Genomic DNA, 17,526 nt, shown 5'->3' with positions numbered 1-17,526 from the left:
TGTCATCTGTGATGAAACTGCACCTTGCTGCCCCACCCTGACTTCTCTAATACATCGGGACCACACAATGTGACCTTGTCACTTCCGCCAACATGCAACATTCTGCACCCCCAAGGGGTAGGTAAGTTATGCTTGGCGTTATGTAAAACTGACACCTTCTGTCCCCGTGGACACAGGGAGGCACAGGTATGGAGACAGAACAGGCCGCACACACATTCGCGGCATCCAGCTTTATCACAACCCCGGCCGGCCTCCAGAACCTTTTTTAGGAACAGGATTCTGCCGGTCCAGTACAGGATTCTGCTGCTCCAGTCATCGTTAGATATAGGCCTGGTCCGTTAACAGGACTATATCAGGCCAGAAACCAGCCCAGGTAGCGTATAATATTAAACCGAGCTCACGGACATGAGGTTCAAGGATCGAGATAAAAGAAACAGCCCAAGATTAAATTATATATTTAATCGCCTTAAGTGCATACTAGATAATGCACTATATACAAAATGGATTTACAAATATTATGTCAGAAGTAGAGTTACCGATAAGTTATAGTTGCAAACAGATACACAGATGGATCAGTTACCTTGTTCCTTTATGATTAGGCCTGGTGCAGGCTTGCACAGGGGGGGCACTGAGGAGCCACGATTGTTCTTGGGACTCCTCACACGTATACTGCACATGACCTCTCAGAGAAGGACACAGAAAATATCCGCTCTGATTTTTATGAACCTCTGTACCCCACATGTCCCATCCCACCTTGTGACCTAAGAATGGGCTGGACATGGGTTGTACCTTTTAGTTTCCATAAAGTTATTAATTGGCAGTTTTCCCCATATCTCCACCCATGAGTGTCCCATGCAGTTGATATCACCATCATATTTGTAGTTATGATTTGATCTATCCATAGTTGTGAAACATGATAGATCTGTGGGATTCACATGGAGAGTTATTAATTTTGAGCTGATCCACATGTTGCAGTATTAATAGAAAATATGTGTGACATATGTCTCATCGTCGTGAGGCCAGAAATATACCTGCCCTATATGTGGGAGCGAAGCACTCCCTAATATTGTAACTCTTACACAGAAGTCTCAAAGTATAGGATTCTTGTTTGAAGCTGGTTGTTAAACATCTAGTTGACCGGCCATCTCCCTGGCCGAATACTCTTGACAACAGGGGGGCTGCTCTGGCTTCCTTAGTCTTGATTGGACTTGTCACCTGGCCATTTGGCTCACATTTCTTGGTGTTGGATTCTTGCTGCTGGGCAGGGGCTGTGTAAATGCACAGTGACTAACATGTATAAATGTCCAATTGTTCATTATAATCCTCACACATGGATGCAGGCTTTTGACTCCGAGCAATAGGTGTAGGTGTGTGGGCAGTCCTGAGATGACAGAAGATACATATGGGAAGTATATTTGTGTTTTTGCGTGCAGGTGCTCGATTAGCATGAAAATGTGTCAAGTGTATTGAAAGGCATGTGACTTGGACAGGTGGTGAAGCATAAAATCATTCCCAGAGTGACTGAGTGTCTATAGCACCGTATTTCCACCACCCAGGATCAGTCTTAGAAAACTTAGAAACAGGTGGAAGCTATGCATGTTAAAACAGCCTGTAATGTGGAGCTCAAGGGTGTACATATATGTTACGTCCGGGTGGTGGAAGCACTGGACCGTACACCGATTTCCCCTGAGAAGGCAGCCAAGCTGGTCACCCCGCCAGAGGGTCCTGATGCACGGCAGCCGGAGCACTATAGGTAGCTGGACAGTCCGTAGAGAAGCAGGAAAGGTGGATGATGCTGAACACACGGAGTTCTGGATGGTAGTCCGGGTGACGAGGCTCAGGGTCCAAGGCCGGGTGATAGGGTCAGGCGGGATCCGGAACCTGCTGAGCGATGGAACGGGTCACCGAACGGAGCCAGAGACTGGAGATTGGCGGAGCTGCAGAGGTGGTGGAACATCCGCCGAAGTCACCGTCAGGGTCCAGGGATAGACTTGGTTCGGAGCGACTGGCGTGGCAGGATAGGCTCTACGAGACAGGACAGGGTTAATGCAAGGCAAAGCACAGAGCAAAGCAATACGGGGACCTGAACACTAGCTTGCTAAACACGTAGAACAGGCCCCGCCCACCAGGAAAGAGAAACCTTATATACCCTGTACCTGTCTATGCAATATCCTGTTTCTGGGTGCTGGCCCTTTAAGAAAGGGTCAATGACCGCGCGCGCGCCCTAATGCGCATGCGCGAGGCCCGTGTGCCAGAAGCCAGTCCAGGAAGCGGTGAGGAGGAAGCAGGAGCACCCGGCTGTGTGTCCCATGTCGCCGAGGAGCGCCGGGAGCGGGGAGCAGGACACAAGGAGGGTGCAGGCGCGGAGGACGGGACCGGGACCGGGGTGGTGAGCAGGGGACGCCGGCGGGAACCGGGGAGCGGGCCACAGGGACCGGAGTGCGGGGCACGGGAACCGGAGGACGGGACCAGGGGACCGGGAAGCGTGACAGTACCCCCTCCCCCACGCCCCCCCCCGCAAGCGGGACAGGAAGGCACGAATCAGAGGAGTGCCAACATTCTCCCGGGGCTCCCAGGACCGATCCTCAGGACCATAACCCGCCCAGTCTACCAGGAAGTACTGCCGACCTCGCACGGTCTTCATGGCCACGATATCTCTTACCGCATAGATGTCATCGTCAGCAATAGGAGGGGGAGCAGCACCGACCTCAGCGGAGAAGGGACCAAGGACAACAGGCTTGAGTAAGGAGACATGGAAGGAGTTGGGTATCCGCATCGTGGCTGGGAGTTGCAGCTTGTAGGAGACTGCATTGATCTTGCTGATGATCTTAAACGGCCCGATGTAGCGAGGACCCAACTTGTACGAGGGCAACTTCAATCGGACATATCTGGATGCAAGCCAGACCAGATCACCTGGGGAGAAACACGGGGGATCCAGGCGCCTCTTGTCCGCATGTCTCTTCATCCGCAATGAAGCACGTTCTAGGGATGACTTGACAGAGTTCCATATTGCTGAAAAGTCCCGAACCAGAGCATCTGCTGCGGGGACGTCGGAAGCCGAAGATACTGGCAACGGGACAGAAGGCTGCAGTCCATACACGATCTGAAAGGGAGAGCAGGAGGTAGACTCACTGATGTGCTGGTTATGGGAGAACTCCGCCCAAGGTTGGAGCGTGGACCAATCGTCATGATGGATGTTGACGTAGTGGCGCAGGAAGGAGGTCAGGATCTGATTGACCCGTTCCACTTGGCCATTCGACTGAGGATGGTAGGCCGAAGAAAAGTCCAAGGACACTCCCAGATGTTTGCAGAGAGCCCTCCAGAAGCGCGAGGTAAACTGAGTTCCTCTGTCAGACACTATGTGTGCGGGGAAGCCATGCAACCGGAATATATGTTGTATGAAGGAGTCAGCTAGCTCCTGGGCAGAGGGCAGTCCAGCCATGGGAACGAAGTGGGCCATCTTTGAGAAGCGATCCACCACAACCCATATTCCCGTAGGTCCGGAGGATAAGGGTAAGTCCGTGATAAAGTCCATTGCGATATGTTGCCACGGAACGGAAGGAATGGGCAGAGGCAGAAGACGTCCATAGGGTAGGTGCTTGGGTGTCTTGTTCCGGGCACAGGATGGACAGGCTGAGACGAAGGTTGCGACGTCTTTACGGAGGGACGGCCACCAGTAGTGACGGACAATCGTGCTCCAAGTTTTCTTCTGACCAGCATGGCCGGCGATCTTCGAGGCATGGCCCCAGTGCAGGACTCTCTGTCTGTCAGTATCAGAGACATAGGTTTTCCCAGGGGGTATCTGAGTTAGAGCGACAGGAGTCACCGGAATGATTTTACTGGGGTTGATGATGGGCTGGAACGTCTCCTCCTCCAACTCCACGGGCACGAAGGATCTGGACAGAGCGTCTGCCCGCACGTTCTTATCCGCAGGCCGAAAATGGAGTTGGAAATCAAATCGAGCAAAGAACAAGGACCAGCGGGCTTGTCGTGCATTTAGTCTTTGGGCAGACCGCAGGTACTCTAGATTCTTGTGGTCCGTGTATATGATTACAGGGTATACAGCTCCTTCCAGGAGGTAGCGCCATTCCTCCAAGGCCAGCTTCACGGCCAGTAACTCCCGATCCCCAATGGTGTAGTTGCGTTCGGGTGCCGAAAAGCTCTTGGAGAAGAATCCATATGTGACCATCTTTCCGGAGGGGGAGTTCTGCATCAACACTGCCCCGGCTCCTGAGGAGGAGGCATCCACCTCTAAGGTGAACTGTCGGTTCAATTCAGGGCGATGGAGAACTGAGGAAGAAGCAAACGCCTGTTTCAAGGAGCAGAACGCGGCATCGGCCGCCGGAGACCAGTCCTTAGGATTAGCTCCTTTTTTAGTCAAGGCAGAGAGAGGTGCAGTCAAGGCAGAGAAATGCGGGATGAACTGACGGTAGTAGTTCGCAAAGCCGAGAAAGCGTTGGATAGCCTTCAGTCCGGAAGGAGGAGGCCAGTTGATGATGGCAGACACTTTCTCTGGGTCCATCTGCAGGCCAGTGTCCGAGATTACATAACCCAGGAAGAGAAGAGATGACTTTTCGAAGATGCATTTCTCGTACTTGGCGTACAGACGATTCTCTCTAAGCCTCTGGAGGACTAGCTGCACGTTCTCTCGATGGGTTTGTAGATCCGGAGAGAAGACCAGGATGTCGTCCAGGTACACCACGACACAGACATAGAGGAGATCTCTGAACACGTCGTTCACCAGTTCTTGGAAGACGGCCGGAGCGTTACACAGACCAAAGGGCATGACACAATACTCATAGTGCCCATCCCGAGTGTTGAATGCAGTTTTCCATTCGTCTCCAGAGCGAATGCGAACCAGGTTATAGGCCCCACGAAGGTCCAACTTGGTGAATACACGGGCTCCTCGGAGCCGATCGAATAGTTCGGGGATAAGCGGCAGAGGGTATTTGTTCTTTACGGTGATATGGTTTAATCCCCGGTAGTCAATGCAAGGGCGCAGATCACCTTCCTTCTTCTTGACGAAGAAAAACCCCGCTCCGGCAGGGGACGAGGACCTCCGAATGAACCCCTTAGCTAGGCTCTCGGTGATATAGGTAGACATAGCTCGTGTTTCAGCAGGGGACAAGGGGTATATCCGTCCTCGAGGAGGCGTAGTTCCTGGCAATAACTCGATAGCACAGTCGTAGGGACGATGAGGCGGTAGTACCTCTGACTCCTTTTTATCAAACACGTCCGTGAAGGACCAGTAGGCAGAAGGCAGTCCTGGTAGAGACTCTGGAACCGGAGGGCGTCGGACGGGCTGGATGGATTTCAGACATCTCTCGTGACACGAGGAGCCCCATCGGGTGATTTCACCTGTACTCCAGCTGACCGATGGTTCGTGTGTCCGTAACCATGGAAGTCCCAGCAGGATCTGATGAGACATGCGTGGGAGGACGTAGAAGGTGATCTTCTCGGTGTGCAGAGCACCGATCCTTACTTCCACAGGCTTGGTGATCAGGGAGACGGTGTCAGAGAGGGGTTTCCCATCAACAGAGGCGATCACCAGCGGTTTCTCTAGTGGGAGGACAGGCACCTGGTACTTATCCACCGTGGCCTGCTGGATGAAGTTGCCTGCTGCTCCGGAATCGAGATACGCCTCTGCCGTGAACCGGGTCTCTTCTGTAGTGACTTGAATAGTCCATGTAACGGAGTCTGAGAGAGTCCCAGCACCTAGGGTGGCCTCTCCTACCAAGCCTAGGCTTTGGAGTTTCCCGGCTTCTCGGGACAAGAGCGTAGCAGGTGTGTGCCACCACCGCAGTAGAAGCAGAGACCCTTTGCTAGTCGTTCCGCTCGGCGTTGTTCCAACTGCTTCAGGCGGTCAATCTGCATGGGCTCGGAGGTAGACACGCCAGGTGACGCCAACTGGGAAGCGATGGACTTCTGGGGTGGGGAGGAGTGCCGTATCGGACGCCTCTCGCGGGACACTTCTTTGGATCGTTCCTGAAAGCGAAGATCCACTCGAGTCGCTAGGGAAATCAGGGCATCCAGAGTGGAAGGCACGTCACGTCCAGCCAGCTCATCTTTAATACGACCCGAGAGGCCTTCCCAGAAGGCGGCGGTTAGAGCCTCGTTGTTCCACCCGAGTTCCGAAGCCAAGGTGCGAAAACGGATGGCATATTGACCCACCGTCAGAGTCCCCTGACGTAGCCGGAGGAGAGATGAGGCAGACGCGGAGGCGCGTCCGGGCTCGTCAAAGGTGCCACGAAATGCCTGCAGGAATTCCTGGATGTTGGAGGTCACCGGATCCTCCTTCTCCCACAAGGGGTTCATCCAGGCCAATGCCTCTCCCTCTAGATGGGACATCATGAACGCGACCTTGGCTTGGTCGGAGGCAAACAAGTGTGGCAGCAGCTTGAAATGGAGAGAGCATTGATTGATGAATCCCCTGCAGGTCTTGGGATCTCCGGCGTACCGGGGTGGTGAGGCCAAACGAAGTTTGGAAGCATCCGAGGAGTCTGCCACGGAAGCAGTGGCCGTGGATTGCACAGTGGAAACCCGAGATGCCGAGGATGTGGCCGTCGCTTGTAGCGCGTTCAGGCGGGCATCCACAGAAGACATGAAGTTCAGCATGCGGGTCTGGGTCTCACGCTGGCGTGTGAGTTCCTGCTGCAAGGCCGCTAGTGCTTCGGCGGGATCCATGGCCTGTTCTAGCTGTTACGTCCGGGTGGTGGAAGCACTGGACCGTACACCGATTTCCCCTGAGAAGGCAGCCAAGCTGGTAACCCCGCCAGAGGGTCCTGATGCACGACAGCCGGAGCACTATAGGTAGCTGGACAGTCCGTAGAGAAGCAGGAAAGGTGGATGATGCTGAACCCACAGAGTTCTGGACGGTAGTCCGGGTGACGAGGCTCAGGGTCCGAGGCCGGGTGATAGGGTCAGGCGAGATCCGGAACCTGCTGAGCGATGGAACGGGTCACCGAACGGAGCCAGAGACTGGCGGAGCTGCAGAGGTGGTGGAACATCCGCCGAAGTCACCGTCAGGGTCCAGGGATAGACTTGGTTCGGAGCGACTGGCGTGGCAGGATAGGCTCTACGAGACAGGACAGGGTTAATGCAAGGCAAAGCACAGAGCAAAGCAATACGGGGACCTGAACACTAGCTTGCTAAACACGTAGAACAGGCCCCGCCCACCAGGAAAGAGAAACCTTATATACCCTGTACATGTCTATGCAATATCCTGTTTCTGGGTGCTGGCCCTTTAAGAAAGGGTCAATGACCGCGCGCGCGCCCTAATGCGCATGCGCGAGGCCCGTGTGCCAGAAGCCAGTCCAGGAAGCGGTGAGGAGGAAGCAGGAGCGCCCGGCTGTGTGTCCCATGTCGCCGAGGAGCGCCGGGAGCGGGGAGCAGGACACAAGGAGGGTGCAGGCGCGGAGGACGGGACCGGGACCGGGGTGGTGAGCAGGGGACGCCGGCGGGAACCGGGGAGCGGGCCACAGGGACCGGAGTGCGGGGCACGGGAACCGGAGGACGGGACCAGGGGACCGGGAAGCGTGACAATATACAAATGTTTGTAGTCCTGCATCGGCCAGGTCATTGGATTGGTGGTTGCCTCTGTGGCTGTTCTGGGCAGGAAAGACTGGCTACACCACTGAGAGAAGGGGAGAAGTGGGGCAAAGGAAAGTCCACAGAGGCAGAGTTGCCTGGATGCCATAAGTGACTGTGGGGCCAAGGAGAGAGCTGACCCTACAGGAGTATAAACTGCTTGTATTCTGTAGAGTCCAAGAGTGGGTACTGCACCTACAAGGTTAAGTGAGAGGCCACCAATAGGCAAAAGGAGACAATAACGGATAGGCCCACGTCATCCATTCAGAAGCAGGGCCAATGAAGGGCATCCAGTGGATGTGATGCCAATGGAAGACTCAGGGAGACTGGTGAGTCCGTTGGAGTGGTAAGGTGCAAGGCTACTCTCTGCCCTGGGCAAATGCCTGATCCATGCCAGAGAGTATTTGCGCATCATGAGCTCAGACACTCCCTATAGATTGTGAAAGATGTATTATGGTATTACTATAAATAATTATTGTAATATGTCAAGTATTTTTTGTTTCAATAAAGGAATTCTTAGGGTTTTGTTTCGACGGTCCCATTGTACCACTTGAAACTGACCATATAGGGCCCAACAACATCTTACATGTCACTTGTTATTCATTTTTCGCAGAACCTCAAATTGGCTAATTACAGGCTGATGAATACCCTGATCCTTATAGCTAGATAATGAATATCAGAAGAATTATGGACTTTCCCTATATAAGAGATGTTGGAAATCCAAATGGCCATCTACAATCACATCCAGTAGAAAGTAGCAATGCACCACAAGCTTATATCTATAGTATTTATATCCCTCCTTAAAAAGAATCTGTCAGAAAGTTTTTACTATATAATCTGAGGGCACCATGATGTAGGGGCAGAGATCCTGATTCCAGCAATGTATCACTTAGTTTACTAGGTGCAGTGCATGTGATATAATCACAGTTTTATCTTTTGCAAATCTAGCAGAGCTCAGCCAGACAGCCAACACCACTGATTGGCAGCTTTCTTTGTACACTGTCTATTGACAGAAAGCTCATAACCTGTGCTGCAGGTGGAGTTGGACTAGGAGGCACAAAACACCTAGTCCTCTAGTGATAATTTAATGCTGATAAAACACTGATGGTATTGAAACAGCAAAACAAAGCCCAGTAAGTGACACATCACTGTAATCAGGCTCTCTTCCACTACAGTAAGCAAAAAACCTGTGAAAGATTGCCTTTAAAAATTCACACAAATGACAACGGTAAATGCTGAGAGGCTGCTCAATGTTCCACATCAGCCTGATAAAAAGCTCTTTCTACTAAACCCCAAAAATGTGCCGTTGGTATGTGCGGTATGTGCATGGCACCATATAAGCCCTCTTTCACACGTCCATGAAAATCACGCATGTTTTTCACGGACGTGTCAAAGGTGCGTATTGCCCTCCGTGAGCCGTGTTTATGGCACACGTGTGTTCTCCGTGTGCTATCCTTGATAACACACGGAGAACGGGAACTTTCTACTCACCTGTCTCTGGCGTCGTTGCCCGTGTTGCTGATCTTCGGTCTCCGGTCCTGCCGACTCCCCGCTGCTGCTGCTTCCGGCCACAGTGGAGTGAATATACAATGAGCATAATGAGCGGCGGTCGGTGACAGCAGCGGCAGAGACAGCAGGGCTGGAGAAGGTGAGTAAAGTTTTGTTATTTTTTTCTCAGACACGTGTGTTTTCTCCGGTGCGTGTCACACGGGACACCTCCGTGTGGTCCGTTTGCGTTCTGTGTGACACCTGTGATGCCGGAGAAAACAGGACATGTCTACATGTGGAGCACACGGGCACACGTATGCTCCACACGTACACACGGTCCATGGCAGAACACGCACATGAGCGCAGACCCATTGATTTTAATGGGTCTGCGTGTGCCTGTGTCTCCGGTACGTGAAGAAAAGGACCAAACACGTACCGGAGGCACGGACATGTGAAAGAGGCCTAAGACTGAATAATAAAAACATATTATTTCTATGGATCTGTTAGGATGACATTCACCTAAACTGACACCTGGAATGGCTTAAGGTGAAGTGATATCAGTCCCCATCAACATGTTGTTCTGCTAACGTCACTGCAGATATAATTTTTGCATAATTTACCCTTGGATTCTGATAATCCTTTCCTGGATATCTGCATCAATGGTGGGTGTCTGAACATGCTTTTTCAGTTTTAGGAGCCTAAGGTATACCTGGGTCTCCATTATCATTCTTTGTTGCATTACATGCTCTATAAGTCTCCTTATGCCAACTTGGCATTCTTCACAAGAAGAAATGCTACCCCTTATACACTCTGTCAGAGGCATCTCACCCAACCAAATCAGACCTCATGCTTTGCACTGATGAGGGGTAAAAACTCTGAAATACGTGTCTACAAATTTGGTGTCTGGTTTAGCTTCTTTTCTTTAATCCTAATCAAGGCTCATCAAAGGTTTGATATTGACTTTTAGGATTGCAACATTCAATAAGTGGCACTAAAGTTCTATTCCTCCTCATCTCTGAAGAGAATATTTGCATGAATACAAGGAAATAACAGAACAAAGATAATAATGTGAAATGAGACACAATGCAATAAGTAAATAGGAACTTGTACAGTTACTGAAATAGAAGTGCATGTTATGGGCAGTGATGCTTAAATGATTCCTTTGTGCAACTACCTGTCACAATGACTATGGGATAATAGGGAACTGGGGCTGCTAAGCTGTCCCTCAAACTAGGGGTCCCTATGCTGTCCCTAGCTCAGAGATATTCCTGATGGTGGAGAGGCCTGAGACTCCTTTCTGGCCCTGCTTCTGACCAGTCCTGATCTAATTCCCCCTCCCCCTAGGGAGGGACGGGACAGGAGTGTGATGAAAACCACAGATCAAGACAGACAAGGAAAAAACAAAATGCTGTCACACAGCACACACACACACACACACACACACAAACTTAAATATAATAAGAAATTCAGAAAGAAAACAAGAGAAGGAAGGAAGCTATAAAACAACAGGGGTAAAATCCACAACCGTTCCAAGCAAAAACACAACTAAGCACAACGTCCACCAGAGATTCTGGGACACCACACCTCAGAAACCGACATAGAATAAACTATAGCTGGCATAGGTGAAAGGTTTCCACCAGTATAAATAGGAGGAGAACAGATGTGATAGGCCTCCCCACATGTGATTAAAGCAGCAAGCAGACTAGCAGAAATTAGCTCTTGCTAGCCTGCCTATGAACCAGCACACAGCAGGTCGATGCCTGATTCTGCTTTTGTTAATCCCAGACACTAGAGAAACCATCGGGCCATCGATTAGGTCCAACCCTAGTCTGGCACTAGTCTATGGGGAATTTGGGGATAAAACAGGTATTATTTGAAATGCTTTTGTTATTTCCAGCACTGGTCTTCTGGGTCCCTGGGGGTAGACCCTGCATCCTGGGTGGGGATGTAGTACCTTGTAGCTCCCTGACGGCTTCAGGGGCGCTACACTCACATTAAATGTATATTATTTTCTAAAATGAAATGATAATGAAACTCCCTAATACCTGCCGACATCATGTCATAGGGGCTTGCTAATGAGAAAAGCACTGAGGATAGTGGCAGGAAGCAGAAAAATCCCGGTGCTCTGATTTGGCTGACATGACTCCAATACGTGTTCTGCAAATAGTTTTGCTCAAATATAATGTGCATATATATACATTAAATATATATATATATATATATATATTTATTTAATTAATCTGCATCTATAGACAGGTGGAATGGAAATGAAGAGGACAGCTGAGATAGGCTGGGTAGCTGCAACTTTGATTTTGTCACAACGCCATGTCTTCATAAGTGCCAATGTCTGGTCTAATACCTGACTGTTATTTGCACTAGCTGTTTCTGTACTTTCAGCGATTAGAAGTCAGTAGTTACTCATCATGAAGAAGTAAGACTGCGGAAAAGTAAACAAAACGTTTTATACACAGAATGACAAAAATCCAGAGGAATGTGCAGAATTCCTGTAAAACAGGTACACAGCAGGGTGTGAGAGTGGTAGGACAGGCGGCGTATGTAATAAATGAAAGGGCAAACACATAAAAAATATGTTGTGAAGGTAATGGTAAACTATATTGTTTATATAGGAAACCACCCATGGCTCTGTGCCACTAGGACCTCGAAGAGTCAAGTGTTAAAGGGGTTTCCCATTGTTATATAAGCAAAGTGCAGATTTGGTATCGCTACGTCTAATATTCATCCTGTACGGTGAGAAATCTAAGTTAAAAAAAAAATCAAAATACAATCAAAATGGTTGTGTTTGCTTTTACCAAAACGGAAAGACAAAATTATCAAAAAGTCCAATCTAATCGCAAAACGGTACTTTAAAAATTTGATATCACTAAAATTATACCAATCAGCTAAATAATGTTATTGTGCCGCCCAGGGCTATGGGGTACTCGGTCCCGGACAGTGTACTACTGGGATGTGTCACTGGGTGGCCGTTGCCCGGTTCCGTGACCCTGGGGGTCGCTTTAAAAAGGGGTTATATACAGGGGAATAGTTAATAAAGTTTATGTCGTGACACCACTTGCGGGTTGCGGTTATGGAGATAGAACAGCCGCTGCACAGTCTCTCTGCTGGGGCTGATGTTGACGGCTGCCTGGATGTTGGGCCCTCCGCAAGTAGGGCTGGGGCCCCAGGGGGTAGGTGATGGAGTTAGGTGCGGGAAGAAAGGTAGGCCATACAAGGAATTGCAGTGTAACTAGTTCTCTTTACTCACAGTAGATGATAAATGGTACCCGGAGGAAGGCTGGCATTCACCTCTGGTTCCCTTAGTCCCAGTGCCGGTTGATGACCTGGTGGCTTCTTTCCCCTGCACCTTTCTCAAGTTGGTGGGTCCCCGTGGCTTGGAGCATCTGTGGGTCCCCTCCTGTTTGTCTCTCAGTCTCTGGTCCGTACGGCGGGCAGTGTGAACCCTGTAGGGTCGATGTTCCGTTCCGGTCCCCGGTTCTCCCGTTACTGCTGGTGCCCCCAGACTTCTAAGGTCAGTGAGGTCCTGGATAGTCCCCTCACTGTACAGATGTTTATCAGGTCTGCCTGGAGCGTTTGCCTGACCTAGGGCTCTGTATACCATCGGTGCTATGGTTCCGGTAGTACTTCGCCGTACTCCACCGGTAACCACACGCCTGGGCCCTCAGGTCACCGTCACACTCCCGTGTCAGAGCAATTACGTCCGTCTCCTCTCAGTTCCACTTACTAACTCCAACAGTATGTTCGTCCCCTCCCACCCGGTCGTTATCTAGTGGACTGGATCGGCTCCACCCCTGGGTGTCCATCCATTGGGTCTAATTCTAGTCTGTCACCAATCTGTGGGGATGGGAGAAAACTGGGATTACAATGTGTTTTGCTATTACTGGCAATGGTCTTCCAGATCCCTGGGGGTAGGCCCTGCATCTTTGGCAAGATGCAGTACCTTGTAGTGCCCTGATGGGTCCAGAGGTGCTACATTATCATGTCAGCACAGTGAAAAACATAACTAATAAATATAAAAGGCAAAAGCAGAATTGCTGTTTTTTGTTCATGTTAAGTCTTTAAAAAAAGGTATAGAAAGTAATGAAAAAATCCTACACCTTCTAAAAAGGATACAAAACGACAACTTGTGCTACAGAATCCAAGCCCTCACACAATCCCATCAATGAAAGTGTTCATTCAATATCTTTGGCTCTTACCACATGTTAACACAAAAATATAAGAAAAAAAACAAACAAAAACGTGCAAAAGTTCTAAACCATCTAAACAATATGATATAATTTTGGTATAAAAATAAATAATCGTACGGACCAACATCATAAAGTGAACACATTATATGTGCTGCATGATGATTGGCGCAAATTAAAATACATTTTAAAATTTTCAAATCCACTCTTTTTTTCTATTCCCTATAAACAGTTATTATAAGTTAATCAATAGTGGACAGAAATCCCAAAGTCGTTGTCATGCTAGGTACGGGGAAGTACCAAGCGAGCGGCGAAAAATAAGAAGGTAAGGGGATCCCTGCGTGTAGGGAAGGGGGAGATTGTGAACCCTGAGGAAACCTACTGCTGGTCCCTGGGGTCCCTCACCACCCTAGTTAGGTTCCACACCTATGTGCTGAGCCAGATACCTGACCCTAGGTATCCCTAGTGCTGAACCCTAAATAGGGAACGGGTGGGATGAGCTCTTCATCAAAAACACTAAACACTAAAGGAAGACACAAGGAGGACACATGGGGGGGTGCATTAACTACTTATCCACAGATGACTCAGGTGGAAGTTCAGCAAAGTTTCAGCAACGATACCACAGATGAGTGCAAGCCACCTGCTTGCAACAAAATCCTGTATGAACTGAATAATATCACCAGCAAAAATCCAGGGAAAATGAGAATACTGATAATCAGCAGCTGGAAATAAGTTTACCTCCCCTGAGTCTTAAAGGGGAATAAATGAAAATCAAACAGGAAAGCTACCTAGTACAATAAATACTAACAGCAGGAGCAACTGAATGTCAGGAAGCATTTTGCACAGCAAAACACTGTGACCTTCTACTACCAGAAACCCATGACACACCCTCGACAGTGGTGTAGTTGAAATGTACAACTTATCTCTCAAAAAATAGCCCCGTTTATGACTGTCACTGAGGAAATATAAGTGGAAAAAAAGGTTTTGTCCTAAAAGCTCAAAATAGGCCAGTCCATTAAGATCATAAAGTTGCAACTTGTACTGTATGTAGTGACAGGTAGTGTGAATGTGACAGAGCCGAACAGATGTTATGGTAAAGTGCCCTGACACTTCTGTGTAACCCTGGAGTGCAGGGAAATATTTCATTTGCTGTAGGGCAAAAAACAACCAGACTATTCTGTAGAATTTGTAAACTTATCCATAACCTACATCACTGTCAGACTTGGGCTTACAAAGGGAAAATGCCCTCTATCCATACAGAACGTACACTTTGGTGTTATCAGGGTACACACCGCACAAAGTATCAAAACAGATCCAGTAGGTTATTTTTGATTCAAAAATAAGGAATTGATGTTTTGGAGTTGTAGTGGGGAGCAAACGCCAGGCCGATGGAGCTCCGCACTCCTTCTCCAGACAGGACCTGTGTTTGGGAGGCACCCTGCACAGGAGGAGCGACACTTAAGGGTGCTTTACACGAGACGACGGAGTGTGCGATGGATCGTCAGGGTCACGGTTTTCGTGACGCACATCCGGCATCGTACACGACGTCGTCTCGTGTGAAACCTCTGAGCGGCGCAGTATCACTCACAAATCGTGAGTCGTGTACTCGTCGCTCAGTTTCATAATATCGTTTATTTTTCCTGCAGCAGGTTGTTCATCGTTCCCGTGGCAGCACACGGCGCTCCGTGTGACACCACGGGAACGATGAACACAGCTTACCTGCATCCCGTGGCTCCCGCCGGCAGTGCGGAAGGAAAGAGGTGGATGGGATGTTTACATCCTGCTCATCTCCACCCCTCCGTTTCTATTGGGCGGCCGCTGTGTGACGTCGCTGTGACGCCGAACGTCCCTCCCCCTTCAGGAAGAGGATGTTCGCCGCCCACAGCGAGGTCGCTCAGCAGGTAAGTACGTGTGACGGGGGTTTCACGACTTTGTGCGACACGGGCAGCGATTTGCCCGTGACGCACAAACGACGGGGGCGGGTATGATCGATTGTGAAATTGCACAATCAGTCGTCCCGTGTAAAGCAGGCTTTACTGTGGTCTTCAGGGGAGCGTCCACCACCCTGCAGCCGGTCAGCGTCATAGATGTGGCAGAGCAACATATCATAGAGTTTCTTTACAACACAGGATGGAAATGTTTATTTGCTCTACACGGCCATTCCAATCCTGTTCGGCTGCCGCTGTTCCCTGGGGTACTTTCCGTTGCCTAGCCCGCTGACTGGGAATTAGCCTTCAAGCTGCTGAACCTAAGCCTCTACTTAACCCAAATCTTGTCTCTGTGTTTACCTATGTACAAACACTGCCTCGGATGGCTTTTCCAGCCCCGTCCTGAGGAGAGCCATAGGCTCCGGACACCTGGAAGTACCTCAGGCCTTTCTCACCAGCCAACCATTTCTGGTTTTTAGTTATCTTGGCAAGCAGGAAGTACCTGTCACACTGCACATACTAAAGCTTCACTGACTCTAATCCCTATATAGCTAACATTCTTATACTTTATATTACATTGTTAACACATTACTCACACATTACAGATTATCATTTACATTACTGTAAAACACAGTATTCAGTAAAAACACTTTAAACTTTCAGCTTCTATATGGCGCGGACCGCGGCACTGCTCTGCGGCTCAGCAACGCTTGGACATTCATTGTCTAAAACACAGCTACTATGATGCACACAATATAAAATACATCGGACAATATACATAAACATCATGAGTGAGATAATCTGGCCACCTCCTAGAGCAGGGGTCGGGAACCTATGGCTCGCGAGCCAGATATGGCTCTTTTGATGGCCGTATCTGGCTCGCAGACAGGGCTCCTACCTGTCTATGGGAAGGATCAGGGCCGGCGCCAGCACCCGGCAAACCCGGTCAGCTGCCGGGGGGGCCCACTCGCGGTGGCAGGAGTGGCGCACCGCTACTCAGGGGGGCCCGGTGGCCGCGCTGTCACCGCCCCCCGCCGAGGATCGAGCTTTCAATTGCATCGGCATCGCAGGTGCCGATACAAGTGAGAGCAATGATGAGAGTGAGCGGCGCGCTCTCTCTCTTATCATTCTCCCCGCTGTGACTGTCGGCGTTCTTCTGACAGCTCTGCAGCGAGCGCGGTGACGTCATCACTGCGCGCCTGCTGAGAGGTCAGCGAGCGACAATAATGGACGATGCGCCGAGGAGACCGGATCAGCGGGGGAACGAGAAGTGAGCCGCCCCTCTACTGACACTGGGCTCCCCTGACTCACAGGCCGGCCACTACACAGCGGCACTAGTACACATAGGGGCCCGGCAGCCGCTCTGCGTCTATGTGTAGTGCTGCTGTGTAGTGGCCGAACTGTGAGTCAGCGGAGCCCAGTGTCAGTAGAGGGGCCCCTGACCTGGAGAGGCCACCAGCCATGTCTGAGCTGCAGGAGTGCTCCTGACCTGCACAGCAGACGGAATCTCCATCCTGCAGGACCTGCGATGATGTCACGCCCATGTGACTGTGTGGGAGGAGACACAGGATGCCGGGCAGAAAGCAAGATACTGAAGGCGATTTGGACACATGATGACTGGTAATAAGAAAAGAGGGGACATGAGGGTGAGGGGGGCTGCAGGGTGAGGGGCATATGAGGGCTGCAGACTGTGACAGAAGCATGTGAAGGGGTGCAGAGTGTTTGAGAGGGGTAAATTGGGGTACAGGCAGGGTGAGATATGTGAGCAGGGTGTGTGAGATATGGGGGTGTATTGTGTGTGATATGGGGGGTGCAGGCTGTATGGGAAGGAGGGTATGTGACATATGGGGGTGTAGTGTGTGAGATCTGGGGGGTGCAGGCTGTATGGGAAGCAGTGTGTGTGTGTGTGTGTGGGATATGGGGGGTGCAGGCCGTATGGGGAGCAGTGTGTGTGTGATATGGGGGGTGCAGGCTGTATGGGAAGCAGGGTGTGAGAGATATGGGGGTGTAGGCTGTATGGGAAGCAGGGTGTGTGAGATATGGGGGTGTAGTGTGTGTGATATGGGGGTGCAGGCTGTATGGGGAGCAGGGTATGCGACATATGGGGGTGTAGTGTGTGGGATATGGGGGGTGCAGGCTGTATGGGGAGCAGTGTGTGTGTGTGATATGGGGGGTGCAGGCTGTATGGGGAGCAGTGTGTGTGTGATATGAGGGGTGCAGGCTGTATGGGGAGCAGTGTGTGTGTGTGATATGGGGGGGTGCAGGCTGTATGGGAAGCAGGGTATGTGACATATGGGGGTGTAGTGTGTGAGATCTGGGGGGTG

At 50.4% G+C, this 17,526-nt stretch overlaps 1 protein-coding gene across 2 annotated transcripts in view; it reads left to right on the top strand.

Annotated features, from left to right (window-relative positions):
* The window catches only part of SYT8 (synaptotagmin 8), a 61,607-nt gene that overhangs the window by 13,461 nt on the left and 30,620 nt on the right, over positions 1-17,526 (top strand). The window contains exon 1 of one of the 2 annotated variants that reach the window (XM_075327017.1): positions 16,394-16,822. The exons of the other annotated variant lie outside the window; for it this stretch is intronic. Coding sequence (XP_075183132.1) covers positions 16,731-16,822 — 92 coding nt within the window. The 5' untranslated portion in view covers positions 16,394-16,730. Of the gene's footprint in view, positions 1-16,393; positions 16,823-17,526 lie in introns of those variants that run through there. 2 annotated transcript variants of the gene reach the window in all.

Source organism: Anomaloglossus baeobatrachus, chromosome 10 (assembly GCF_048569485.1).
Source record: "Anomaloglossus baeobatrachus isolate aAnoBae1 chromosome 10, aAnoBae1.hap1, whole genome shotgun sequence".
Lineage (NCBI taxonomy): Eukaryota > Metazoa > Chordata > Amphibia > Anura > Aromobatidae > Anomaloglossus > Anomaloglossus baeobatrachus.
The sequence above is the reverse complement of the archived record's forward strand: the minus strand, read 5'-3'. Positions and strand labels throughout refer to the sequence as shown.